The following is a 27,821-nucleotide window of genomic DNA, read 5'->3' on the forward strand; positions in this document are numbered from 1 at the left end:
GTTTAGACATCAGAGCAGAAGCTGCTGACTACGTGCCCATGTAGGGAAGAGTGAGGAGACCTTGGAAGACTTTCACAAGGCCAAGGATCTTGCTGCAGCCCATCCAAATTCCATCATAGAACATGCAAGGCCCAAGGGATGGCTTGACTGCCAGATCACTTCCCAGGCTATATCCTGAGGCCTCCACATTTTTGGCCACTCATCCCAGCAGGCCCTCCCCACTACAGGTGGTCTGGCTGACCACGTTTAAGACATGAAATAATGCAAGCCTGAGACATGACTATTACCACTTATCATGGGTTGAATATTATCCCCCCCCAAATTAATGTCTATCCAAAACTTCAGAATATTAGTTTATTTGGAAAAAAGGTCTTACAGATATAACTAGTTAAGGGTCTTAAGATAAAATCCTAGATTTTGGAATCCAATAACTGAGGTCCTTACAAAAGAAAGGAAAGAGAGATTCAGACCCAGAGACAAAGAAACAGAAATGAAGGCCATGACTCACCAAGGACGGTAGGAGCTACCAGATGCTGGAAGAATCAAGAAAGAATGACTCCCGAGAGTCTTAGGAGTGAGGGTGACCCTACTGACACTTCAGTGTCAGACTTCAGGCCTTCAGAACTGTGAGGGAATAAACTTGAGCCTTCTTATGCAATTCAGTTTATGATAATTTCTTAGAATAGCCCTAGAGAACTAATCCACCACTCACTGCTTATTCCATAAAGAATTAGAAAACGTGTCTCAGTGGCTTTAGAATTTATTGAAGAATCAGATTCTAAATCTGGAACTAAATTTAAAAATTTATAAATTGCACTCTATATGGGGAGAAAATTCTACTAATCACATTCCACATGGAAAAAACAGAAGTCACTACCGGGCAACATTTATTTTCACTCTTGATGGTTCAATAATGAGAACAAAATCTAGTTAAGAGTTGAGGGACTTTTTTTCCCTTGTGTAGCATACTTCCCTGTAATTATAAAACAGCATGCTATTAAAAGACACAGTCTATTAAAAAAAAAAGAACTTAAAGGAAATATATTAGAAAAAATGAATTTCAAAAATATAATAAAATACTGTCATATTTCTTCCATTAAACAGCCATTTCCAGAAATATTTTCATTACTCTCAGTTACTACTGATCTATCTAGCCCAGTTTTGCACTTATTACATGGTAAAGTTTATTTAAAATATTCATTAATCCACATTTTTCCACAACCTAAATAACTAGGAACCATCAAAGATGATATTTTAAAACATATTTTTAACTGGGCTCATTTATGCATTTTTGACTATTTTGTCCTAGATTATTACCCAAGTGTAACACAGAAGAGACCCTCAAATTTTAACTTAGTAGGAAAAAAAAAAAAAAACCTGTAAAAATTTTATGCTTTTCAATCAAAGGTAGTGCTCCCAGCATGGTGCTCACTATCCATGTGCAGCTGTAACTGAAAAAACTCAAGGTGTGATTAAACAGTCTTTTTCATATAATCCTCCCTTAAAGGTTTTTTAATTGGAACGTGGCCATCATTAACAGAGCCTGTTCACCAGAAGTCTTTGCTCCAAGTGACGAAAGGAGCCACCCAACTTCTGACTCCTTCATGCCAGGCTGATGCCTGCTACTGCCACCTCTCAACAGGGCACTGCTCCATCACACGTCAGTTTTAATAAAGCAAATAACATGATGATAGCTATGTTTATGAGCCTTTGACATCCAGTGGCTTCAGAAGGACCTTATTTTTTCACAGCACAAACAAGAAGCACTGGGGCAGGTCTTCCTGGATGGAAAACTCTCCTATGCACACATGCCCCCCTCTCTGCATCTCCACGCCGCCCTCCTTTCCAGTTTCCTGAGATCCCTCAGCTGTAGGGCTATTTTCTGGTGTCCTGGCCCAGGAACTTGAGGACCACTTGAACTCTTTCTTCCATATGTTCCCTGCCTCTAGTCTGTCACCAAATCCTTTCACTTCTTGACTGAAGCCACCCCCTTTCATGTCATGGTTCCAGCTTCTGTCTCCTGAGCCTGCTCAAGGACACCCTTGGGCACATACACCTCCCCTCTGAGATCCCTTCCACAGCCTCCATCCAGACAAATGTGCCTAAATTACTCGCTTCACGGCATTTCTTTGCTGAATATTTTGTTATGGCTCCCAACTGTTCACTAGATAAAAGTGCTAATCCCCTAACGGGTTTTCAAACTCTTCTATAATGTAATTCAGTGTATCTCTCAGTCTGGCTTGTTCTTGTAAACTCCAGGGCAGCAGTGGGCCTTTCTAGCTGGGGGAAGCATGATGACTCTCTCAGCCTGCCCCCAGTTATTCTTGGATTTTGAGCACAGAATGTCCTCCCTCTTCCCCACTGTTGCGTCAAAAAACAAACAAACAAAAAAACTCTACTCATTCTTACAGATCCTGCTCAGTCTTAACTTCCTCAGGGAGTCTTCTCACACTACTTTACTCCACCTAGTAATATTCCACCTCTGAAATAATTAACTCTCAAAGTCCTTAATTATATGTAACTGCCTGTCCTTCCATCTTTCTCAGTCCCTCATTCTCACTAAACTGGCTCAGAGACCTTGCTGGGATCTGTGGGCTTTATCCTCTCATTATCTTCCCCGTCTAGCTGCCCTTTCTCAGCTTGATGCTGTCCCTACTTACCTTGTGCAGTATGACAGTCTCATCAGTTCAACTGACGGTCCCATCTTCCCTTGACCCTCTGCCTTGCCAACTCCAACACAAGATTAATAAACCGTTCCATTTCTTCGGTTTCTTTTCAGTAGCTACAGGTACAAATTTGATGACAATGTATATCAGCTCCTTTAAATTTTCTATATGCATTTATGACTACTTAGTAATTCTTCCCCATTCTTATACAGCTGCCTTTTCCTTTCTTTTACAGATTTTCTTAAGTTCTATTCTTTTCATTCTTAGAAAATGACCATTATATGGTACAGGCATGCACAGTTTCACAATCCCCACGGTCCAAAGTGCCTATGCTCCTTTCCAGTCTTACAGGGAAGAGCATTCCTACTCTGTGAGGCTCTTCCCATCCTCTTCCATCTTCTTTGAGTTCTTGTCCAAGCCATTGTTCTCCCTCTCCTGGCATCCCTTGTCAACTTGTATAATATGTTCAAATCACCCCCATATTTTCAAATATCCCTTTTTAAAGCTTTGTTTCCCTCTGGACATGACAAGTAAACTTTTCAAAGACTACACTGGCTGTGTTCACTTTTCCAGTCCAGATTCCCAATCTGAGCAACCTGATGCCTAGCCTCACTGCTTCATGGAAAATGCTGTCAAAAATGTGTAAGTGTACATTAGAATACTATTCAACCATTAAAAGGAAGGACAGCCTGCCATTTGTGGACCTTCAAGACATGATATGAAGTGAAATAAGTCAGATAGAGAAAGACAAACACTGTATTATCTCACTTATGTGTGGAATCTAAAAACAAACACACACACAGGAACAGAGATTAGACTTTTGGTTATCAGAGTTATGAGCAGTGAGGGAACTGAGTGAAGGTGGTCAAAAAGATACCAACTTTGAGCTGTGAATAAGTACTGGGGATGTAATGTACAACATGATGACTATAGTTAACACTGCTGTGGACTATATTTAAAAGTTGCTGAGAGAGTAAATCCTAAAAGTTCTTACCATAAGGGAAAAACTTTAGTATCTATATGAGATGATGTATGTTAACTAAACTTATTGTGATAATTATTTTACAGTACATGTAAGTCAGGTCATTAGGCTGTATACCCTAAACTTATATGGTGCTGTATGTCAACTATATCACAATAAAACAAGGAAAAAAAAAAATGTTCCTGGTCACCTGCCTCCTAACTATTAAATCCAATGGCCTCATTTTCATTCAATAGCACCCACAGATGTTTACCCAAATAACTGTCTCAAAATAACTGCCTTCTTTGCTTTCATGACATTGCTCCACGTTTCCTTCTACCTTCATGATTCCTCATGAGAACTTTTCACCAATTTCTCTTCCCTGGCCTAGTCTTTTAATATGGGTCTTTAAAAAGTGTTTTTCCCTAGTTTCTCTTCCCTCCTACTACCAATTTTCTCTAACAGTAATTTCTTCAATTCCCATGGTCTTATCTGATTCCTTGATATTGATGACTCCCAAAGTTTACTTCCACCCTCAGTCTAAGCTTTAGACACGTTATTTCCAACAGTCACCAACTTCTGTTGACACCTCAAATAACCTGGGCAAAGGGGGACTCATTCTCTTTACTCTCGGTCCTTCTATGTTTTTTGTGCTTGTTATTGCTGTGTTTAATCGATCAGTTGTGTCCAACTCTCTATGGCCCCATGGACTGTATGTAGCCCACCAGGCTCCTCTGTCCATGGAATTTTCTAGGCAAGAATACTGGAATAGTTGCCACTTCCTTCTCCAGGGCTTCCCAACCCAGAGATCAAACTAGCATCTCCTGGACTGCAGGCAGATACTTTATGGCTGAGCCACCAGGGAAGACAAAATGTCAATAGCACTGGTAGGCTGCCAGCTATATTCTGAGCACTAAAACAAAGATAATTGACAAGTCTATATTCTTAAAGAACTTATGGTTCCTCTCTATAGCTTAGAGTATTAAGCAGGGTGATGAGAAAAAAATACATTTCAATGCCACCTACTTAATAGTTAGAACCTACTACAACTGACTACAATCCTTCTTGTTTTTACCATTTCAGTGTATGTAATTGTAGATTCAGTAATAGCTTATAGTAGTAACTAACAAACACTGAGATTAATAACAGTGATGGGGAAATGGGTTCGTTCCTGGAAATCATCTGCATTTGCAGAATTTGCTTTTGTTTGTGAGGAAATACTCCAGTGATGGATTTTATTAAATTATGAAATATAAAAATGATAATATGACTGCACATGTAACTGTAGTCTTTGGTTGTGTCCTATAAAGTATATTCAAAATCTTTGGGAAATTTGGGGAAAGTCACTTTTCAGTGACTTATTCATATAATTCCACATTTTAAAAACTATAGTCAGAGTTCCCTCATTTGTCCTATTACTTAATAGTTAGCACATGATTTAGACTGCCTGAATGGTACTTCTCTCAATAGTAGTCATGCTTTTTAGTTTTCTCAGTTAGTATTTGTATTTTTGTCTTTATTTACTACTGTAGTATTATCTGACGCTATATTAGATTATGTATGCTTGACTCCATTGAAGATACTTATTCAACCAAATGATAGAATATTCAGAATGCACTGTACTAAATACTGTGGGTGAGTAAAGGATATATCAAACTTTAGCCCTACCCTTAGGAGTTTACATTTTGTAGGGAGTCAAGAAGTATACATATCTATAATGTAAGGTAAATACTAGTAACTTCTTTAAGAAGGTTTCAGATACCATTTTAGCAAGTTTAGAGGAGAGACATTATATTTCTAGCTATGGAAAATCAGGGAAGGTAAATATAAAATAGATAATCATAGTTACTTAAATGTAATTGGGAATTCCCAGCTACTGGAGCCCAGCAATATCTAGACGCCTTAGAGGAGGGTCCTGAGTTGCTCTGTCGCCTCCCTTCAGTGAAGTCCAGAGTTTCTCTATGGGGATGGAATGTACCCTGACTGCGCATGCTCTTGGCTCTTTCCTTGCTAACCTTGTTCTGGCTCTGGCAGGTGGGTTCTTAGCCCCTGCATTAAGGGATTTCCCCTCATGATAAATGTGGGTCATCTTGCTTTAATGATGTCATTCTTGTGACTTCAGACATTCAAGTAGGCTTATGCACTTGGACATGGTAAGCCTGCACTAGATGTTTGCAGATTGAGTGCTGAAGGAATGGCTGATGAGTGAGAATGAGTGAATGGCCATCAGACAGGAAACAAAATCAACCCAAGAAGATCAATTGCATCCTGATTTCAGTATTGAATGTAAATTACCTAAGAGGACTCAGCCTTACTTTCTGAATGCCATTATAGGTGTTTGATAAATGTTTGTTGTACCTGGTGTTCCTCAAAAACCTCAATGTGTGCATTCATATTATAGCATTTACATTGTTAGGGAAAACTCAGTCTCCTTGTAAAAGGGATAATCCTGTTTCACTACTGGATAAATAGATCATTATTCAGTGTTTCCAACAGCTTTCCTAGAAATGACCCCTTTGGGGTTCAAAAATGGAACAAAAGTGATTAGATTTTATAAATGTTATGCCACTTCTTATTACATATAGTATTCAATAAAAAGAAAATCCCACAAGACTGTTCTGTTTGTCCCAGGGGCCTAATACCATAAAATTTCATTCTTACAGCATCTACATTTTGCCATTTGTTTGTCAAAAATGGGGTGGAGGTAAAAGTATTCTTTTTGCCAGTTTATGTGATGCCATAAAGCAGCATTTTTCATTTTTCAACACTTATTAGCTCAGCTCCCCAGCTGTGCAGCACCACGCCCTGGTGTGAAATTGAGAGCGAGAACTCTGACAAGTTTATATTGGCCTAAATTTATAACTTTTCTTTTAGATGGGGGAAGGGTTGTGTGTGTGTGTGTGTGTGTGTGTGTGTTTTTAAGAACATTATAATTGTGTGATTTTGTATCACAAAACTTCTATTATGTGGAGTAAATAGCTTATGAGAATGATTTTCAGGATATCATGTTTGGCTCCCCTAAACAAATATAAACAGCTATGTAAATAGAGAAAAAGTGAGGTAGGAAGTTAGTTAACTAGTTAATGAACTGATTGACCCATTTAATCTGGGTGTTTTTATATCCTGCAAAATATATATATAACCTAGTGCCTTGCATGACAAATATGCTAGAAATTGTGAGCCAGTAGAGAAAAATATAAGTTCAAACTGTACTTAAATAGTTGGATTTTACTGTGATTATTCCTATAATCACTTCAAATCTATATTTTCCTTGTTTTTTGGAGAGGAATTTCAAAAGGAACAACTTTAAACTGATTTCACAGAAGGTTGGTATGGTCAGCAGAAAATGGGTTAAAACAATTACTGTAGTATGATGTAGCACATTAAAATGAAATGATTGACGACAAGCTAAAAATTTTAAGATAAACAAACTTAATCCTTGGCTTTTTTTTCCCCGGCTCTCACACACACCCTAACACATGACAAACAAGGGGGAGATTCTTAAAGCATTTTTAAGATCCATCTTGAGTGAGACAGTACAAGTAAACTCAGATAAAGCTTTTTATATTTATGTTGTGTGAAAGGCTTAAAAATCAACACAAAATCAAGCTTTCAGTCTTCTATGAAATAATACTTTACACTGAGCGGTAGAGTAGAAGAGCCTTTACAAATCTTACACAAGGCTTGAAAAAATATGGTCATATTCTCCTAGCTATGATTGGTGGTGGCTGGAGTGGGGAGATCCATGCGTTAAGATTTGGATAATGCTCAAGCTGGCACTGATAGTGAATAAGAATGCTTATGTGCAGTCAGAGTAAATCAGAAACAACTTTAATTGGCTTCACAGCTTAGTTTGCGCATGTTTAATGCAAAATAACAATGGGGAATCTTCTAAAATAATTTTTAAAATCTAGGGCTTTCTTCAATGTAGTGAGTCCTTTTAATCCTAATCCTAATTTTATTCCAGGTGGAAAGCCAGCACACTGGACATTTCAGTTTCAGCAAGCACTTATAAAAGTGACATTAACTTTTATGCCAAGTGAAAAGATTATTCTATAGAAATAAATGAGGCATCTTTAAGAGAACTCACTGAAACCCAAATTCCATCATTTAACATGGCTTTCTTGGGATACAAGGAAACTGCAACAGCAGGCAAATGGGTCTAGGATGCGACCAGTTACATTGAGAAACCCGTTTTAGAGCAGAGGGAACTGCATCTGGAAAGAGGAAGAAATGGTTTTACATACATCACTTGGAACTTTGAACAACAGAAGAAAATAAAAACAATCTCTCAAGTAAAAACCACACGGCCAAAAGTTATGCACTGGTCATCCCAACCAGCCTTTATACATAGACCATATTTTAACTTGGGAAGACACAAAGGACAAGCTAACTTTTAGAAACACCTCAGATCAGAGTTGATTCTTCTTTCTAAATAGAGGAGTGGCATGGTCATGTATGTAACAGGGTAGCTCTGGCAACACAGAAATAACTTAAAGGACACTAATTGGGTAGACTGAAAGAGGCTATAGGGAGAGACTCATTAGGTCCTTCTTAGTAGACTAGGGATAGACAAAGACTACCTGAATTTAGGTAGTGATTTTAAGGATGGAGGTGAGGGCAGATTGGGAAAGCGTAATAGGTTAGGACTGGGTTACCCACTGGAATTGGAGATGAGGTATAAGACATAATCTAAAAATGACTGCCTGCCGATGTTCTGGAGAAGTTATTCCCAGGTGGTGCTAGTGATAAAGAATCCACCTGCCCATGGAGGAGATGCAAGAAACACAGGTTTGGTCTCTGGGTTGGGAAGATCCCCTGGAGAAGGAAATGGCAACCCACCCAAGTATTCTTGCCTGGGAAATCTCATGGATAGTGGAGCCTGGCAGGCTACAGTCCATGGGGTCACAAGAGTAAGACGAAACAGCAACTAAACCATTGCCACCTAACTTGGCTAAACTTTGGAAGAGAAGATTATATATATATTATTATTATATATTAAATATTAAATATATCATATATATTATAATAATATATGCATGTGTGTGTATATATATATATTTAAAAGACTGACTTTATTTTGAGAAGTGGTGAATACTAGATAATTTTAAATTAATGAAACACATGGATATGTGAGTAATCCCTGATTTTGTATCACTTAGTATGAGATTTTTTTCCTCTACTTGAGTTCAAATGACGGCCATCACAATGCAACTTCACTGGACTAGGCACAAAATAACCAAAAGGCTTAAGTGAGCTTAAGTGAATCAACAGCAAAACAGCCAGGCCTGGCAAAAACCCTCTTAGGGATAAAATAAAGCACTTTTTTCAAACAATGTAGGAGGTAGTCAAGACAGCTGAGCAGAGCAGCCTGGGCTGTAGCCATGTGGCATGTGGTGACATCTTTTGAGGACTGGATTTAGTCAACCACAGGTTAAGAAAGAAAATAATTATAAACAATGACAGCCTTAGAGAACAACAGCCATAGCCAAAAATTAAAGTTCTCTCTTCAAAGGACTTCATTTTAAGGTTCAGATCCCCACATTATTGGCATGATTAGCATAACCCTTGAATATAAAGAGAAACCATTTTTCTAACTTGTGACATGGACCACTATAGAAAAGGGGGAAAAAATTACTTGTTTCTTTACAGTACTTGTATGTCTTGTCTTTCTTTCTTCTTTAGATCATGTGAATCTTTGAAATGAAATCCCTAGAGAGGCTTCTTGAATTGATCCTATTGAAAACGCCCTGGAGATCAGTGGGATGCAGTTAAGAAATGGCTGCCATTAGGTACAAAGAGTCTGGCTGATGTTTTAATGCCACACTCCCTGGTTTTCTTCTTTTCCTTACTCAGAAATGAACAAGCCCCTGAATGATGTGATGAGGGAAACTTGGTGCTTTGCACAATGCACAGCTTATAAGAAAAACTGCATGTGCCTTGCGTTTATGACCAGGGCCATGGGTCAAAATGAGAAATCATGACCTGTGTGAACTGAAATAATCAAGACATTTCATTTGCAGTATGTTTTTATGTTTTCTGGAAGTTTGCTTTAAGACAAGGAATATATTTATTGATAGTTCAGTTTTTTCTCTGGTCTAACGAATGGCTTAAAGACAATGATGAGATTTGAGTCTGTGTGTGTGTGTGTGTTGAAGGAAACACGAAATTTACTTTCTCTAGCCCCATTCTACCAAGTTTTCCCTGAATAAGGGACAAATTGGTGGTAGCTATTACCCCAAGTGGTTTCCAGATGTTAACCATGTGACTGAGCAGAAATGTTCTCTGACTAGAGAGGTAAGTGATGGGAATTGTTAGTATATGTGATGATTTTCATAACCATGAAGCACATTTTTTTGTCTATCAACTCCACCTGCACGATGTAAAAAACCTACATAAATGGGATACTTTTCGTGGAGAAGAGGAAGATTTAAATCTATATAGCATATGTGAATCTTTCTTTTTTAAAAACAGGAAATAAACTAACAATGAAAGCTGGTTATTCCTTATCTTTTAAACTTTTTTAGAGCTAAAATTTTATGTTTGTGCTCTATAGAAAGGGGCATACATTCTTACAGTCTATGTTATGACAAGCCTTTTTGATGTCTTACATAGTCTAGTTAAAATTTGCTGCTAAATTGTTTTCAGCTAACATTGAACACTGATGTGCTTTATATTTTTTTGTTAAGAAAAATAAATAATTCACACTTTTGTAAGTGGAAGGTATGTACTTTTTCTGGCTTTCATGAAATTATATTATTACTAGAAGCAAGTGCCAGCTAACTTTATGGGTGGCATTTCTCACAGAGAAGGAAGACATGAATCAATATTTTTATTAGAGTCAACCCACTTGTGTTCATAAACAAAATATTATTAATGTTTTTCCATTTAGACTTCCATGCTAGTAAGAAGAATATACAAATTGTTAGAAGAAAGAAATAAACTACCCGGATAAACAGTTTTTCAAAGACCATCACTGTTGCAAATTGAAGCAAGAAGTTGTGATTTTTGCCAGTGAAAGTTCCAAAAGCTAGTGTTCAGTGTTTTTAAAAATGGAAATTATTAAGTAGATTGCTTATTTCTCTCTTGTGCTTTTCCTAATGACACAGCTGTAGTGAATGATATTTGTGAACATCCTTTGTCTATTACACATTCTATAATAATTGCGTAAATATAAACTAATGGGGAGAATAGGAGAAAAACTTAAACAACAGTTCTATCTCCACATGTGCGGACGTGTGTGCACATGCCCACACACACACACAAATACACAACTGCAGCCTGCCTTCAAGTGAGAGAATCATTGCACAGGTTTTAGCACAGTGGCAACATTAAATGGAAGCTCTTTATTTTTTGACTTGAAATTACAGCTGTTTATTAAGTCAGAAGTCTAGGCACAGCATGGCTCAGCTGGCTCTTTGCTCTATGATTCAGACATCAAGGTTTTCTCAAGGTTCTGAGGATAAACCTGCTTTGAAACTCATTCAGGCTGTGGGGCAGAGTTCAGTTCCACGTGGTTGTAGCACTGAGTTTCCCAGTTTCTCATCCGCTATTTTCACATTCTGGAGGCTGCCTGCTTTCTCTGGCTTATAGTCCCCAGCCTCCAGCTCGAAAGCCAGCAATGGGGAGTCAAGTCATTCTCAAGCTTTGCATCATCCCTTCTGCATCATCCCTCCACCGGGTCTTTTGCCTTCCTTGTCTGTTTTCAAAGGCTCCTGTGATCACACAGCAACCAGGCTAGACAAGATCTTTATTTTTCCTGGTATTTTAGGGCCATTGTGGGGGACTGGGAAGTGGGAGACAGGAAAGTAAATGGTCAAATGTGCAAATGCGGGGTTTGTGGTGGCCGTGCCTACCAGGGGAGCAGGTAGGTGGGGCATTTGGGCTCCATAACGATCAGACAAAGGAAGAGAAGATAGATTTGAAATTTGAAGAATGAATGAGCAAGTAAACGAGGGGAGAGTTATCCCTGGCTGAGAGATCAGAAGGTGAAAAGGGAAAGGGGCCCAGAGTGGGTACAGCACATTGGGAAAACTCTTGCTGTTCTACACGATGAAAAGAGGAGGACATACTGGTTGTCTCCAGGAATCAACAGGGAAATAAATAGAGGGTGTTCCTGAAGAGTGTTTTGAAAACTGCTTTTGTAAAAGCAAACTTTATATTAGATGTAAAAGTACCTTTGAAAAAAAGAACTGTGAGGAATCTTTTTACTATCAAGCCACTGGGAATAGAAAGATGGAAAAAACCCAATGTGTCGTCCAAAAGGTCAAAGAAATAGATACTCATTGAAATACAAATTATACCATATTTAATTGGTCTGATATATATAGACTTGGAGATGTATGTCATGCTTTCTTAAAATGAAGCATTCCCATAAAAATGACCTCATTTCCTTGTTCTTGCCATGCTCAGATATGCAAGTATCATCTTCCAGAAAAAGAGTTTTCTAAATAGGGTAACTTGATCTTAATAGTTTACAGGGTAGTCCTTTGGACTGCAGAAAGAAGATATTCAAACTTGTTTATATCTTAGTTTCATCCCAAGCTTTCAGATTTCTACTTTTATTTATGTTGCATATGCATATAATGAATTACTAAACAATACATTATATAACATACATAAATATAAGAGATATGCTAAAATCTTTTTAGTGATAGAGTACATATAATGAAAAAAATTCTGGAGACAATCTCTATAGAAGTCAATCATGTTTCTCCCACCAATGAAGCTGGATGATATGGTAGCTAGCGCAAGGCAGACAGTGCTAAGGTTTAGCTGAGGATTTAAGCAGAGGCTTCTCATAAGCCCTGCTTGTTGCGAACAGGATTGATATTATCAACATTAATCTCATAAGTAAACACAGAAGAGCATGGAGCACCTGAGGGCCACACTTTTCTAGGGAGTCGTTTGGTGGATTCAGAAAACCCCCAAAGTGCACTGGGGTGTGTGTGTCTCCCTTTTACTTGAGGTGGCCCATAACTTTAAGCTGAATCACAATCTCCTAAAAGAGACCAGGACCATCCCTTCTCCAGTATGACCATCACCGTAACAGCCTTGTCACAGGACCACGTCCTGTCTTCACAGGCTGGTTGACCTGTGTGCTCCAATCACATATGCCACATTTTAAGCAACCACCCTTCCTGGATTATGGCTCATCCTTTTCCTTGTCCTTATGACCTAGTTCTTCTTTTCACTCAGGTTCATATCCTAGGTTTGCTTTATTCTCACTACTGAATTTCTTGACAAGGCATTTTGTGATTTTTCAACAAGTTCTGCTTTCCAAGTAAGCTGGAAACCGGTCTTAATATTGTGATCCTGGCTTTGGCCTTGTCTGGTTGTCCACATTTATGGCTCTTCCTGGCTACTGCCAACATGACCAACGTCAGGTATATTTCTACTGGGTTGTAGAGTTTTACCCTTCTTTCATACCTTTTCTTCAAAATATAACTCAATTAAAAGTATAATTCAATTCCAACGAGTAATATTTAGGATTCCACTCTAGGCATCTCAGGAAGATAAGTAAAATAGGTCTTGCAAGGAAAACAGGTCTTGCACCTAAGGAAATTATGGTTTAGAAGGCAACAGGGTTGAGAGGAAAAGTATTTAAATTTAGGTTTTGTACCTCAAACCAAATGCACCTTTCACCACACAACACTGACAATTTGGTCTAAATTAGTTGAAATTGTGTGTGGGTTTGTAGATTTTCAACACTGTTTAATAAAAATGTATCTTTTCACATATATTCTCTTAAACTCTGTGAAGGCAAATGAAACAAAATGCATACAAATGAAAATACGTAATGGGTGCCATATTAACTTTCTGAATAATCGCTGCCTTAAACTCCTGCTTTGTCCCTTGCATCTATTTACCTAAATAATGACAGTAGCACATAACATAAAATTTACCCTCTTAACCATTTTTAAGTGTACAGTTCAGAAGTGCTAAGTATAGTCACATTGCTGTGAAATAAATCTCCAAAGCTTTCTCATCTTTTAAATGTGAAATTCTATACACATTAAGGGTTCCCAGGTGGCGCTACTGGTAAAGAACCTGCCTGCCCACGCAGGAGACATAAGAACTGCAAGTTCCATCCCTGGGTTGGGAAGATCCCCTGGAGAACGAAATGACACCCCACACCAGTAGTCTTGCCTGGAGAAATCCATGGTTAGAGAAGCCTGGTAGGCTACTGTCCATGGGGTCACAAAGAGTCGGACACGACTGAAGCGACTTAGCACAGCACAGCACACACACATTAAAACAGCAACGCTTCTGTTCTCACTTGCCCTGGCCCCTGGTAACCATCATTCTAATTTCTGTTTCTATGAATTTGACCACTATAGGTACTTCATATGTGAAATCATAGAGTATGTATCTCTGTGTAACTGGCTTATTTCACTCACCGTAATGTCCTCAAGACTTCCCTGGTGGCTCAGATGGTAAAGCGTCTGCCTGCGATACAGGAGACCCAGGTTCAATCCCTGGGTTGGGTTCTCTCGTGTTATAGCATGTAACAGGGTTTCTTTCCTTTTTAAGGCTGAATAATATTCCATTGTGTTATATGCATTACTTTGTCTTCGCTCATCTCTTGATGGACATTTGGGCTGCTTCCACCTCTTGACCATTTTGAATAGTACTACTATAAACACAGGAGTACAACTATCTCTTCAAGACCCTGCTTTCAGTTATTTTTAATATATTTACTTGTATCCATTTTTAACCTATACAAAGAAAAATTTTCCCTTAAAGGCTCACATTTTGCCAGCATTTTGTTAAAAATTCTCTGAAAGCATAATTAGACAAAGGAATGGTATTTGCCTTTAGAATATGAATTAAAGAGGATTTTACAGTTTCTGTATATTCTAATGAAATATAGATATGACAACAGAAAATCCATTGTCATACTTTTACATATTTTCCATTGATCACTGATGGAGATAGATAGATAACTAGAAAGTAGTTCACTTCAGAATACATTGCACTTACTTTATAAATTACAAAGATGGATTGGTATGATCTGATTGTGTTTTTAAAAGACCCTTTAAACCCTCTTTTTCCTGGTTTTTAGAAACCATCAGGAAGAACCCTTAGAGACTAAAGGTTCTAAAATCAGCCACACAAGGAGGAAGGAAAATTATATTTGCTGATATTTCTGATACTACTAAACAAAAGTGTGTGCAGTATAACAGAGTTTTGAGCCATAACATTAAAAGTATAATTAAATATATTTATAGAAGTGCCATGTGTCACAAATTTAAATTCCTTCATGATCGTAGAATCACAGAACTTGAGAGCTTACCAAGCCCTACTCCTTGATTTCACAGTTGAAAAACTGGTCCAGAGAGACTAAATGGCCTGAATAATGTTACATAGCTTGTTACTCCTGACGGTGGAATATCACTTCAATACTCTGCTCATTGCATGCTATTATGATCACATCTACATTTCATCTGTTCTTAAATGAATGTGGCAGGATATAAATGTTCAGACTGTATTAATAGGGAAATTGCTCTTATTACTTTCCTTTTTTTTTTTTTTTCCCAAAAATATACGTGTATGGCTTGCATCATCTCCCCCCCAGCCCATGGGGACAGTCTGAAGACTGAGCCTTCCCCACCCTCAAGGGAGTAGGATCTGGTTAGGCGTTGCTAATAACTCTTTCTCTGAAATTGAAGAGCCATCAAGATCTGTCATGCAAGAGTAAAGAATGGATGGGAGAGTCCACAGACATTATGAAGATCAATAGAGGGATTCCCAAGAGGAGTATAAGGACTCAGAGGAAGTTGACTAGGAGGTGTTTCCAGAAAGTAGCTTAGAAATATGGAAACTCATCACGGAAAAAGTGCTCAAAAGGGAGATGATCCCTTTCCTAAAGAAGAGTCATATGGCAATGCAGAGAACACTGTTCCAGTGTCCAGTCACATAGACTGATACCCAGCCTATGTTTGAGGCAGAAACTTCCACTGTCCTCACCCAAGGCCTGGACACTGCTTTGATGTGAATCACTCTGACTGTCAATAATATAGCAGGAGTGATAAGCGCCCATACTCCAGGACTGTATTTAGTCCACATTTGAGTAAGTCATGTGTCATCCCCACCATGCTGCCTCAGCCTAGAAGACAATGCCCCTGCTGACCTCCTGGTCTACAAAGACCCCATGTATACATGCCATGTATATCCAGTAGGAATAGTGGGGTAAAGTAGGAGGACTCCTCACATCTGTATCCAGAAGCACCGAACTGAAAAAATTTAAGGTCCCTAGAATTGAGAAGATAATTTTACTAAAGTTTATAATCTCATATAACCATTCATTTCTAAAAAGTTCAGTTTTATTGTTTAATAAGAATTCAGGACCTTTAAGTATTTTCTAGTTTTTCTTTCATAAAACATTTACTTTGCTGACTTACAAAATGTACAAAGTTACCTAATGCTGAGACATTCTATCCACTATGTATCAGTTATGTGTGTGTGTGTGTTTGTGTGTGTGTTTCTCTGTCCCTTGGAATAATGCAACAGATAAAAACCAACCAATGGAGAGGGTAAGATTTGATGCTCTAGAATGATGAAAGCAAATATAAAAACTGTCTTGTCTTCATGACTAAAGTGATTCCATTTAACTGCGATCATTTGAAAGTACCAAATATACCACTCTAAATGGCTAATATTTCAATCTTTTTTTAAAAACTAATAAACATGTCCTTAAGGATTTCTAAATCTATAGCAGCAAACTAAATTCCAACACTACCATTTATATCTTTAGATCCAAATGGGGCTTAAAACCCCGCAAAAAGGGAGGGTTGGTTATTGTTTTTTTTTGTTTTTACTTGGTTTTTGCTTTTATTTACCTGTTCTTCTGAGTTTAAACAATGAAGTTACCAAAAGGGTATCAGTAAATGGCATATAGACTAGCTGAGAGGAAATGAGTAACAACAACAACCAAAAGAAGAGATACACAAAGAGTAAAAGAGTGAACAAAAGTCTCCCAAGGATAACTCTTCCCCCAAGTTCAAAAGGGCAAAAGATCCCCCATAAAAAGAAGCAAACAACCATCCTGAAACTTCATTACATTTCAAAGTAAAGGATGAAAAGACCATGAAAGTTACAAAACAAAGTTACATGAAAGGAACGAAACTTTTTTTTTTCAATAGTTGCCTACCAGATGGCATTTCTAAATACAGTAATCTAAAACCTTCTGTTTGTTCTATAAATAAAGATGAAAGGAATAGCAACAATAGCTAAGCATTGAAATCACTGAAAACAAAGGGGTATTTTGATTAGGTTTGGAAAAATCTGGCTTATTCCAATAATGATCCTAAATCTGGGAAGGCTCAAGTTTTAGGTGAAACTCAGAATCCCAGCATTTAGGTACCTGCTTAAACTAATGATCCTTCAAGGTGAACTGATTCTCATTCAAGGTATATGAGCAAATCAGGAATTAAAACCAGGAGATTTAGGGATATCTGAAGAAACACAGAACTCCTAATCGATTAAGACTCTGAAGAGCCATAGTGTAAATTCCAGAAGCACTTTTTTTGTTTTTCTAAAATAAAATAGTTGGAACATACACTAATTTTTGTGAACTCATGTATAAAATGTGTGTAACAGTTGAAGTCCTGGACTTTGGAGTCGGGTCGGGAAGATCTCCTGGAGAAGGAAATGGCAACCTACTCCGGTATTCTTGCCTGGAGAATCCCATGGACAGAGGAGCCTGCTGGGCTACAGTCCACGGGGTCACAAAGAGTTGGACACAGCTGAGCGACTTCACTATCTATCTAGAAACAATATATGAATCCAGGCTCTACAAATGACTAGCAGTGTGACCTTGAGCCAAATTCTTTAGCCCTCTGAGCCTCACTGGCCAAAACAGATAGCAATAACACGCAATTTTGTTACCGACCAGGTTTTAATGGGCTCCTTAATCAATACGAACTGATAAGAGGCTGGAAAAAAATTCAGACAAGGCTTTACTGGAGTCCCTGCTGCAGCAGAGGGGAGGAAGAACAAGCAACAGGTTTCCTTACTCCCTTGCTCACCTGGGGGTAGGGTGAGGGTTGGTGGTGGTGAACTAGCTCTTTAAATATGGAGAGGGTAGGGGTGTGCCCATGGGTTGGGCTGGAGGAGTGGCTTAACTGGTTAGCCTACTGCTTTGATGGTGGTACATGCAGGAAGCATCTGCTGCTGCTGCTGCTGCTGCTGCTAAGTCGCTTCAATCATGTCCGACTCTGTGCGACCAACAGGCTCCATAGACGGCAGCCCAACAGGCTCCCCCATCCCTGGGATTCTCTAGGCAAGAGTACTGGAGTGGGTTGCCCTTTCCTTCTCCAATGCATGAAAAGTGAAAAGTGAAAGTGAAGTTGCTCAGTCGTGTCCGACTCTTCGCGACCCCATGGACTGCAGCCTACCAGGCTCCTCCATCCATGGGATTTTCCAGGCAAGAGTAGCAGTCCCCTGCTTTAGCTCCTAGCTCTTCATAAGTGGCAGTTGGTCTTTCTGTATCTTGTTTTCCATAATTTTTCCCAACTGCACGTGCAGTTATTTTTAGTCCCTTATAGTTTCTTTGTATTAATATTTTGCTGCTGGAGGAGATATCTATCCAGGTGTAAGCACTGCAGCAAAGGGTCCCAGGCCCCAGGTTCCAGCTTGTCTCAGTTTTACAGGAATTTACTTATGACAGTGCTTCACACTTAGTAAGTCCCAATGAATTTCAGGAGTTTATTACTATTATTAGCAACAATAATCATCATAATTATGTTTCTGATTTTTCTTGTCATTTCAAAAGCATGGGGGTAGGGCACAGCAAAGTTTTTCAGGCAGTAAATGGAGTTCTAAGAGTAGAACTCAAAGCCTTACCTGGCATATATCCAGTGGTCTCTCCTATAACACCACCCTTTTCTCACCTGGCTCTTGAAAGTTATTCAGAATTCAAGTGGGAAGGCAGTTCTAGAGACAGAAGCAATTTCTGAGAATTGGCTGTCAGAGCTCTGTCCATCCCAGCCTGTCCTCCTTAATTACTTTGTTCTCAGTATTCTCTGCTGAAGATCTAGAGACTTGATAAATGACTCAGCTTCTTTTCGATCTTCTTAACTACTGGCATTTAGGGCCATTCCCATGGACAGCATTGGTATAACACTGTGATAGCTTAGAGCTTATCTTGGCATCTGATCCATGAAGATAAGCAGTTTAGTCAACTGGGAGTTACAAAATTACCTTGAGCAAATAAAAATGGCAATTGCTTAAATATGGTACAGTCTACAATGAATGGAAGGCTAGCGTTTAAGAGCACCTAAAAGTTCTACAGTTTCTTGTTGAATTTTACAGGAGGCAGGAGCCACCTGCCAGGGCTGCATACGAACCTGCTCAGCCACGTTTGACTGTGTGGGTCCTGGACCGTAGCCCGCCAGGATCCTCTGTCCATGGGATTTCCCAGGCAAGAATACTGAAGTGGGTTGCCATTTCCTACTTCAGGGGATCTTCCCGACACAGGGATTGAACCTAGGTCTCTTGAGTCTCCTGCATTGCAGGCAGATTCCTTACCCCTGGCACCTCCTGGGAAGCCCCTTCTGGGGCTGTAGCCATCAGTATTAAAAGATCTCTACTGTTAGGCCTTGATATAGAAAGCTTTTAAGCTTTTTTTTTTTTTTTTTTTGTATTTTAAAAACTGTGATAAAATCTACACAACAAAATATTTACCATTTTAAGTGATGTTTCAGTGGCATTAAATACAATACATTCACATGTAGTATAACTATCACCACTATTTCCAGAATTTTTTCATCATTCCAAACAAAAACTCTGTACCCATTAAACAATATCTTCTCATTCCCTGCTCCCCTGAGCCCTTGGTAACCACTACTCTACTCGTCTTGATGAATCTGCCTATTTCAGATACTCACATAGGGCTTCCCAAGTGGCCCAGTGCTAAATCATGACACCTATATGTCTCCAAATGAAAAAGCAACCTTGAGTTTTAGGACTGCAGTTGGAAAATCCTACAGCAAATAAGTATATCCATTAGCCTTACCAAAGGAGTCACCTCTATGACACCAGTCTTAGCAAATCCAAACCCTCAGTACAGCCTAACCGGCCTCAGACTTCACCCAGAGGCAGGGCTGCGCAACCCCGCTGCGCAAGCGCGTCTCCAGGCGCGCCCCTTGCGCGCCTACGTGCGCGGTCCCGCAGGACGGCGTAGGGGCGGGGCCCGCGCAGTTCTGGTCCAGGCCGCAGTCATGGCGGCCCCGTCGGGCTCAGCGCACCTGCGACGCTGCATGGTTTCGCCGGCTGGGAGGCACAGCGCCTCGCTGATCTTTCTGCATGGCTCAGGTGGATTACAGTTTTCCGTCCAGGTTACTGCAGCATGGGAAACGCCCCCCTCTTCGGTTCCCCCAGTGTTGCCCTCGTGGAGGCACACATGACCTTGCCTCCTGGTTAACCCCCGCGGATGTGGACACAGGAGCTGGTAACCTGTCCACACCCGTATCCCCTTGTCTTCCTTTCTCTTGTCTTGCGGCCGCTGCCCCGCGGTCGTCGCTTCTGGCCTTTGTGCCCCGTCACTTGGCCAGCCCTCTGTTCACATTCTCCATTGCAACGCTTGGCCACACACATCCCTACCTGCCATCCCCCGCCCCTTCCCTTCCCCCAAGTTTAAGCAGAGCAAGTTAGATACGTTTTCTCCTAGAGACAAATACATTATCTAGTACTTTTCAGAGTCAGCTATTAGTGATTTGAGTTTTAGCCGCAGTGGATTAGTACTCCTTTCTGTGAGGCACTGTGCCAGGGCTAAAGTGCCCCCCACCCCCACCATTTCTCCTTCCTCTTCCTTCCTTCTCTTTACCCCTCTTGTCATTCAGCCCGCAAAATAAAGCGGAGCCCCAGGGGCAGGTTCTGCCTCCACTACCTGCCTTTCATAAAGGTACTCAATTCTGTATAGTGTTTCTTACACTTACCTGTAGTTACTCCTGCCTTCCCCGCTTCCCTTCTTTTTCTTTCAAACAACTCTTGTTTGAATTTTTGCATCCCTATTGCTGCCTGGGGTAAGTTCTTGGGGAATGTTTTTTAAAGAAATGAAACGCAGCCTGTGTCCTCAGGGGGCCCACCGAAAGGTAAAAACATTTCATTTAGTTTGACTCAGCAGTGGAGAGAGCCCAACATGGCATGATTTACTGCCAAGTGAATTTTAAGGGGGGAAAAAAATGGTTAGGCGTTATCAAAGCTTTTGGAAGATGAAGAGCTTGTTAGGTTTGACAGAGGAATGGTCTTTGAGCCAAGACTTGTGTAGGCTGAGAGAGGACAGTGATTGGATGGGGGAGGGGATTGCAAAGGTACAGGATGGAAACCTGGAAATACTCTCATTTTAAAAATGAGTCTTGGTAGATTGAATAGTTTGCCCAAGGTTACTTGGCTATTACTATCAGTGGTGGTAGAACTGGAATTTGAACCCAGATCTCTGAGTCCAAAATCAGTGCTCTGGAGAGGTAAAATGAAAAAATTTTAATCTAGTGTATATCATTTTGGAAATAGAGAAGAAAAAGGCCAAAGATATTTAAAGGGAAATTCTTGGCTGATGAAATATACTTAGAAGATGAGAGGCCTAAGATGACCGCAATGCTTATAACTCAGAGACTAATACTAATACTATGTGGGGCTGCAAGGGTGTTTATAAACACCCAGAAGTTCCCCAGTGCTACAGCCCTTTTAATAAATAATATTCCACAATGTCTTTAGGAAAAACTCTGAGACTTTTCTTTGTTTCCGCCTGGGCCACTGTGCTTAAAGTTACTTTCCTTACTCCTTTCAGGTTCAAATTACTGACATGTCTAAATTTGTGACTGTATGTATCTGAAACCCAGACTTATACCTGCAGTTTTTTTTTTTTCCCCTTTGTACTTTCAACAAAGAGTTTATCCAAAGAATCCTGCCGCTTATGCAAGTATAATGCAATTCCTATGTATTTTGTGCTCCAAGTTACTGAGAATATGATTTTACATTAGACAATGATATATGTGGTTGTGTTACAGTATATGCTTGACTTCTGATTGATACAAATGTGGCAAACCAGTGTTAACAATTTCTCTACTCTTAGAATCAGGTGCTGGCTTTTTAAGGATTGGCCTTTGTGAATAGATGGATCCATGCTCTTTTGTAGCATTTAGTTTTGCTTTTCAAGGTAGAAAAGGGTTTAGAGGCAGATTTTGTTTTTTTTTTAATCTTAAAAACTTGAGGTTCTCTTATAGGGTATGACAACCGTAGAGCATCATGTGTAAATGTGCTATATATAGCCAACTTAATTTGAGCATTTTCAGTTACTATAATACCAATACATTCTTTTAAGATGATGAAAGCATGATAACTTAATTAGCTTCATTCACTTCTCAGGTTAGATTAATTCACACTGTTATATGCTTCACCTAATTTGATGTCTGTATTTCACACTGAGAGCTAAGATTCACATAGGCCCAAACCCTATATGACCTGCTTTCTCCCCATATAGTAAGTCTTAGTGAATTGACTGAGTTGGCTCTTACTGAAGTCCCCAGTAACCTCTGTTTTGCTAAATATAATGGGCATTTTTCAAGTCATCCTTCTATTTGAACTGTCAGCAGCATTCAGCTTTCTTCTTGAAACCCTCCTGGTTCTTTCTGCTGCTGTTTGCTCTTTGTGGCTTATTTTGCATGTTCATTTTCCTCTCCCTGGCCATTGATGTTGACTTCCTCAAAATTCAGTCCTCGCTCCTCTTCTGTTATTCCCTCTACATATTTCTCCCCAGGCTAAATTCCATGCAAGCCCACAGATTCTATTTTTATCTCCATTCATGTGAAACAAATATGCGTCTTCATTTTAGATCTCCTTTGAGCGCTAGACCTGTTTATCCAATTGCCTAATAGTCATGCATGCATGAACTCATTCACTGAAGAAATCCCTATTATGTGGTCACTGTGCAAAGCACTGTTCCTGACTCTGGGCGTACAACAATGAACAAAACAACAGAAACCCTTGCTCTCAAGGGCCTTTCATTCTACTGGAAGACGTATTAATGGTAAACGATAGTACATTCTTCGGAAAGAAAGAAACCAGGATTAGGAGAATGAGATGTATGATGGGATTACCGTTTTAAATAAGGTGATCAGAGCAGATTTCACCATATAGATGATATTTTAGCTGCTAGACGTGTGTGAATTATGTGAATATTGGGTTAGACTGTGCAGACAAGGGAAAGACCAGAACAGTCAAAGAATGGCAGTAAGGCTAGGATGCCTAGAGTGACAGGAGCAGGAAAAGATACCTGAGGAGGATTCTGGTGGCAGATAGTGTGGGTCAGGTAGTAACCATTTTAAGTTTTGTAGGTTGCGCAAATTCTCCTTCACGTATTTTTGTCTCTTCTGTTTTCTCCATTTTCTTTCTTTTTTTTTTTTAAATTCTTTAAAAACCCTTAGCTCTCAGTCCTTAGGGACCTGGATTTTGTCCTCCAGCTGGCTGTAGTTTGCTGAACCCTTGGTACCTCATACTCGGCGTCTACAGACCTGCTGCTTCCTGTGTTTCCTCTCTGGCCAAACACTTTTGCTATCCCCCTCGAAACCTGTCACAATTGACCCCTCCTAACTAATCTGTTTCCAGTTTCTGTTAATTTCATCGACTTCCCTGGTGACTCAGTGGTAAAATCCACCTGCCAATGCAGGAGATGTTAATTTCGTCTCCTTATTATGTCTGGTATCTATTTCTATTTACTCCATAGTCTAAGCAACTGTCATCTGAACAGCAGCCACCTGACTGATCCTTCCACATCTCTGTCCTCCTTCAGGCCTCTCCACACAACTTGCAGAATAAGGATTCCAGAATAATGCTTAGAAGTGTGCCCCCTTTCTGCAAAAAATTACCTTCTTGGCTTCTGCATGTTCTCACTGCTCTTCCTCTCATTGCTGCCTTTCAGTTCTTCGATGCCATACTGCTCCTTCCTGTGCAGGGTTTCAGCATCTGCCTTATGCTGTCTGAGCTGCTTTTCCTTCTGCACTTGACTCTTCACCATCCCATAGATCCCAGTTCAATTCCACAACTATCTACTGGATGCCTAGTTTGTGTCAGTCCTGTTCTAGGCATCAGATGAACAAATAACTCACGGGCTAAACACAAAATGAACCTTTCCTTGCGGAGCTTATATTCTAGTGAAGTTATCTCTGAATCTTGTTGGGGGTAATTCTGAATATAAGAAATCCTTTAAGCACCAAGTATCTTTCTTTTGCAGTGGTTACATCTGCAGCCACTTTCTTTCACATTTCTGTATATGGTTATTGGACTGGTATCTGCTTCTCACAATAAACTCTACACTCCGTGAGCGCAAGAACTTTCTCCCCATCACCTTTCTGTCACTGCCTCTCTAGCAGTAAGCGTAGTGTCTCACACATTAATAAGTATTCAGTAGATACTTTTTAAATTGCTGTCTTAATGAATTGATTGATTACAAACTAAGAGTTTTTAACTTAAATTTTTCTCTTTAAGACTACACAAAATGAACCTATAGTTTAATTTTTTATGGAAATACATGTATGTCCATTCTTGCATGAAGCTTGGTTATTTTTCAGCCATGGGATGTACAATCATTATTTTAGACTATTGTAAACGTATTATCAGAATTAAATTTTCATTTCTTCAAATTCAAACATAAAAGTATGCTGAATACGTCTTTTGAAGAAATTTATTGGTTTAACGAAGAAAATTGTTTAAACTGTTCCAATTACAAAAGTTTATAAGCACTTTAGAAATTTACTATTTTTAAGAATAAAATAAGAAATGACTTTAAAATCAGATATGGATTTTTTTTTTAGAAAAATCAATTTAATCTATTTATTCCTATTATATCCTGTAAACACATGGGGAAACTTAAAAACTCAGGCTTAAAGAGGGCTTTAAAGTGATCAATGGGTGGAATCAGGAGTGAAATAATTAGAATTATTTCTAACTATTGATGCTTGATCACTTAGTCCACATTGATAAATTGGTTTCTGTACAGTTTATTTATGAAGAGTTTTTTTATTTCTTGTTCCACCTTATGTGACCTGAAAATTATAGACTACTTTTAAATACACTGTTCTGTCAAAACACTGTGCTGGCAAAACGTTTTAACTTAATCTAGATTTTGTGATTCATCAGGTGATTCTGGACAAGGATTGAGAACGTGGATCAAGCAAGTTTTAAACCAAGATTTAACATTCCAGCACATAAAGGTTATCTATCCAACAGCTCCTCCCAGGTATGCAGTCATTTAAATCATTACTCAGTATAACTCTGTGGCGTAACACACACACACAGCAGCTGGATAGTTTTTCAGCTTAATTCTATATTTATAATATTTTAAATTGAGGTCCTCTTTTTCCAGAACAATTTTTTAATTCTGAAATCCTTTATCTGAAATGAAAATTTAACTGATACCCTATATTTTATCTGCAATTCCACCTACTTGTTACCCCCAGGGTTTGACTCAGTTAGTTTTGGATGTGGCCACAACAGAAAGACTTTTTTATATTTTCAAAGCTTCATTCTAGTATGAGTTCTAGTACAGAGCCAAAAGTGAGATCTGATAGTCTAGCCATCATGAAAGCCTGATCCAGGACATTTGTGAAAATGTAAGACATGCAGTCAATTCAGTGTAGGTATATAGAGCAGGTACTGGGAGAAACTGAAAATTAGGGGGAATGGGAAGGTGGTGATGTTGAGATAGGAAACCTAAAAAGAAGATTGTACATACAGTGATTGGTTATGCAGTGTTTTATATGAGGCATTTTTAATTTAGCACACTGGCACGATGTTTATGAAGTAGCATCAATTAGAAGGACTTTACAGAATTTGATATAATTAAGGATACTGTTCTAGGAGTGTGTAACTATGGATATGTATATCAGTACTGATATTTTCACTGTGTAATGACTTAACTGCTGACATGAGTTTTTTTTAAAGTATGTTTTGTTGCAGTAAATGACGTAAGAAGTGTAGTTCCTAAGAGTTTTCAGTTATTCCTTCTAGGACCTGTCCAGTGATAGGATTAATCTAGAGTGAGCATGAGGCCAGTGACTTGCTGTCTGTAAAACCTCATGGACCACTTTTCACCAGCAAGTCCCAAATTGAGGAAGCCTACAGTGCCACTAAGTGTGTAGTTTTCAGTTCGGATTCCACACCTTAGAAGGCTGTTTGACTGTATGTTATTAGAATAATCTGACGTTTATAGCGTACTCTGCTGTTTCAAGGTCTCTGACTGATACTCCAAACAGTCTACTCTGTTTAGGCAGGGAGTTTGGGCACAGATTTATTGACCTTGCTTTTGTAGCATAATATGGCTTCATTTGGTAGTACAAAGTAGCTGCTGCTTTACATCTATTGGAACACTTTTCTTGCACTGCCCATAGAAAGTCTTGTATCATCTCCTTTGTTTACTATCTTTTAAATAGCCTCAGGAGGCAGTGGTAGATGCATGCCTTTCTTAACTCTCTTTTTTAATGTAATTTGTACTTGATAAAAGTTTTAATAAACTCTAAAACTGCATTTTAATAAACTCTAAAACTGCAGCAAATTTTCATGCTTCAACATTTTCCTTCACACTTTCTGACATTGTCCAAATTTTGTAGTATTTATTTTCTCTCCTGTTTTCCCTTCCATCACCTGCAAACCTGTAAGTTTTTCTCTACTGTAGTATTTTGTTGACTAAGTTATTCTTACCAGAATATGCTGAAAATATGATCTGGCTTTGTAAATCTTTCCACTGATGCCACCTAATTGGTATGCAGGGTTAAATGACCTGTTCACCACAGTTTTGTCCTAGAATGGATCTACGCTCCCACCTTTGAAATGATGCTTCCTGTTATGTAACTTCACCCAAGCTAGATATTTATGGAAATGAGTAAGAATGAAATGTTGAAGCAGGTTTAGCTGTGTTGGCCCTGGTTCGGAATGCCAAACATATTTCCACAGAGGTTAGAGCAGTTTACACTGTTACCAGCAATGCTTGACAGTTCCATTCATCTCACATCCACACAAACAATTCCCACTGTCAGTCTTTTTAGCTTGAGCCAGTCTAGTAGCTGTGTAGTAGTAGCTTCTGCTTTTCATTGGTAGCTCTCTAATGCTAATGGTACTGAGTATTATTTCTTATATTTATGGAGCGCTTGTATGTCCTCCAAAGAAACATCCGCTCATATCGTTTGCCCAGTTTTTATTTGTCTTTTACTTATTAATTTATTAAAGCTTCTATTTTTTAAAAACACAGATTCGAACATCTTGTGCCTGTCTGGTTTGCGTTTTCACTCTCGTAATGACATCTTACGACCAGAAGTCCTAGTATGTTTTTTACAAGTAAAATTTACAGTGAAATGCAAATGCCTTAAGCATACAGGAAGATCAGTTTTTATGAATATATGCTCTTGTTTAATTGCTTCAATTACAAGAACGTTTCCATCACCCCAGAAAGTTTTCTTGTGCCTCCTTCCAGTCCATTCCTAGCACGCATAGGTTTCCATTGTTCTGATTTCCATCACTGTAGGATAGTTTTCCCAGTTGTTGAATTTCAACTAAATGGAATAATTTAATCTTCTGTGTCTGTCTTCTTTCACTCAACATAGTGTTTATGTGCCTATCAGTAGTTCATTTAAAAATTTTTGAGTAGATGTGTGAATATTCCATACATTTATTTATTCATTCTACTGTTGATAGACATTTGGATTATTTCCAGTTTTTAAAAACAATGATTATCATTGCTATAAGCTCTTTTGTGTAACGTTTTGTGAACATATTTTAATGACTTCTTATCTAGAATGTTCTGTTTCATTGGTTTGTTTATCTAGTTTTATGCCAATACAAAACTGTTTTGATTAATACAGCTTTATAGCAAATGTTGAAATCAAGTGATATAAGTTCATTTTCAGCATTCTTTCATTCTAGGTTCTTTGCATTTATATGTAAATTTTAGAATCCACTTACCAGTTTTACAGAACACCTGTTTGGATTTTTATTAGAATTGCATGTAATCCATAGGAGGTTTATTTACAGGAAATTAACGTAGTATGTCACCATTTTAGATCTTTGTTCATTTTTTTCAGCAGTGGTATAGAATTTTCCGTAGAGAGATCTTTTGCTAAGTTTAGTCACAAATATTTCATGTTTTTTCATTGTATCGTGAATAGAATTCTTAAAAAGTTTAGACTTCTAATTTGATTGTT

At 38.8% G+C, this 27,821-nt stretch overlaps 1 protein-coding gene and 1 long non-coding RNA gene across 3 annotated transcripts in view; one reads left to right on the top strand and one right to left on the bottom strand.

The window, feature by feature from the left end:
- The window catches only part of LOC132657500 (uncharacterized), a 58,086-nt gene extending 38,322 nt beyond the window's left edge, over positions 1-19,764 (bottom strand). Inside the window, exons 1-3 of one of the 2 annotated variants that reach the window (XR_009595801.1) lie at positions 19,646-19,764; positions 18,475-18,564; positions 2,661-2,782 (exon numbers count right to left, since the gene is read on the bottom strand). This is a non-coding gene — a long non-coding RNA (uncharacterized LOC132657500). The remainder of the gene's footprint in view (positions 1-2,660; positions 2,783-18,474; positions 18,565-19,645) is intronic. The other variant, XR_009595800.1, reaches the window with a different exon arrangement.
- Positions 19,765-19,828: 64 nt separating this feature from the next.
- LYPLAL1 (lysophospholipase like 1) overlaps positions 19,829-27,821 on the top strand; it is a 30,783-nt gene continuing 22,790 nt past the window's right edge. The window contains exons 1-2 of the mRNA XM_027976276.3: positions 19,829-19,944; positions 24,766-24,865. Of these exons, the coding sequence (XP_027832077.2) occupies positions 19,851-19,944; positions 24,766-24,865 (194 nt within the window). The 5' untranslated portion in view covers positions 19,829-19,850. The remainder of the gene's footprint in view (positions 19,945-24,765; positions 24,866-27,821) is intronic.

This window comes from Ovis aries, chromosome 12, assembly GCF_016772045.2.
Source record: "Ovis aries strain OAR_USU_Benz2616 breed Rambouillet chromosome 12, ARS-UI_Ramb_v3.0, whole genome shotgun sequence".
Classification (NCBI taxonomy): domain Eukaryota; kingdom Metazoa; phylum Chordata; class Mammalia; order Artiodactyla; family Bovidae; genus Ovis; species Ovis aries.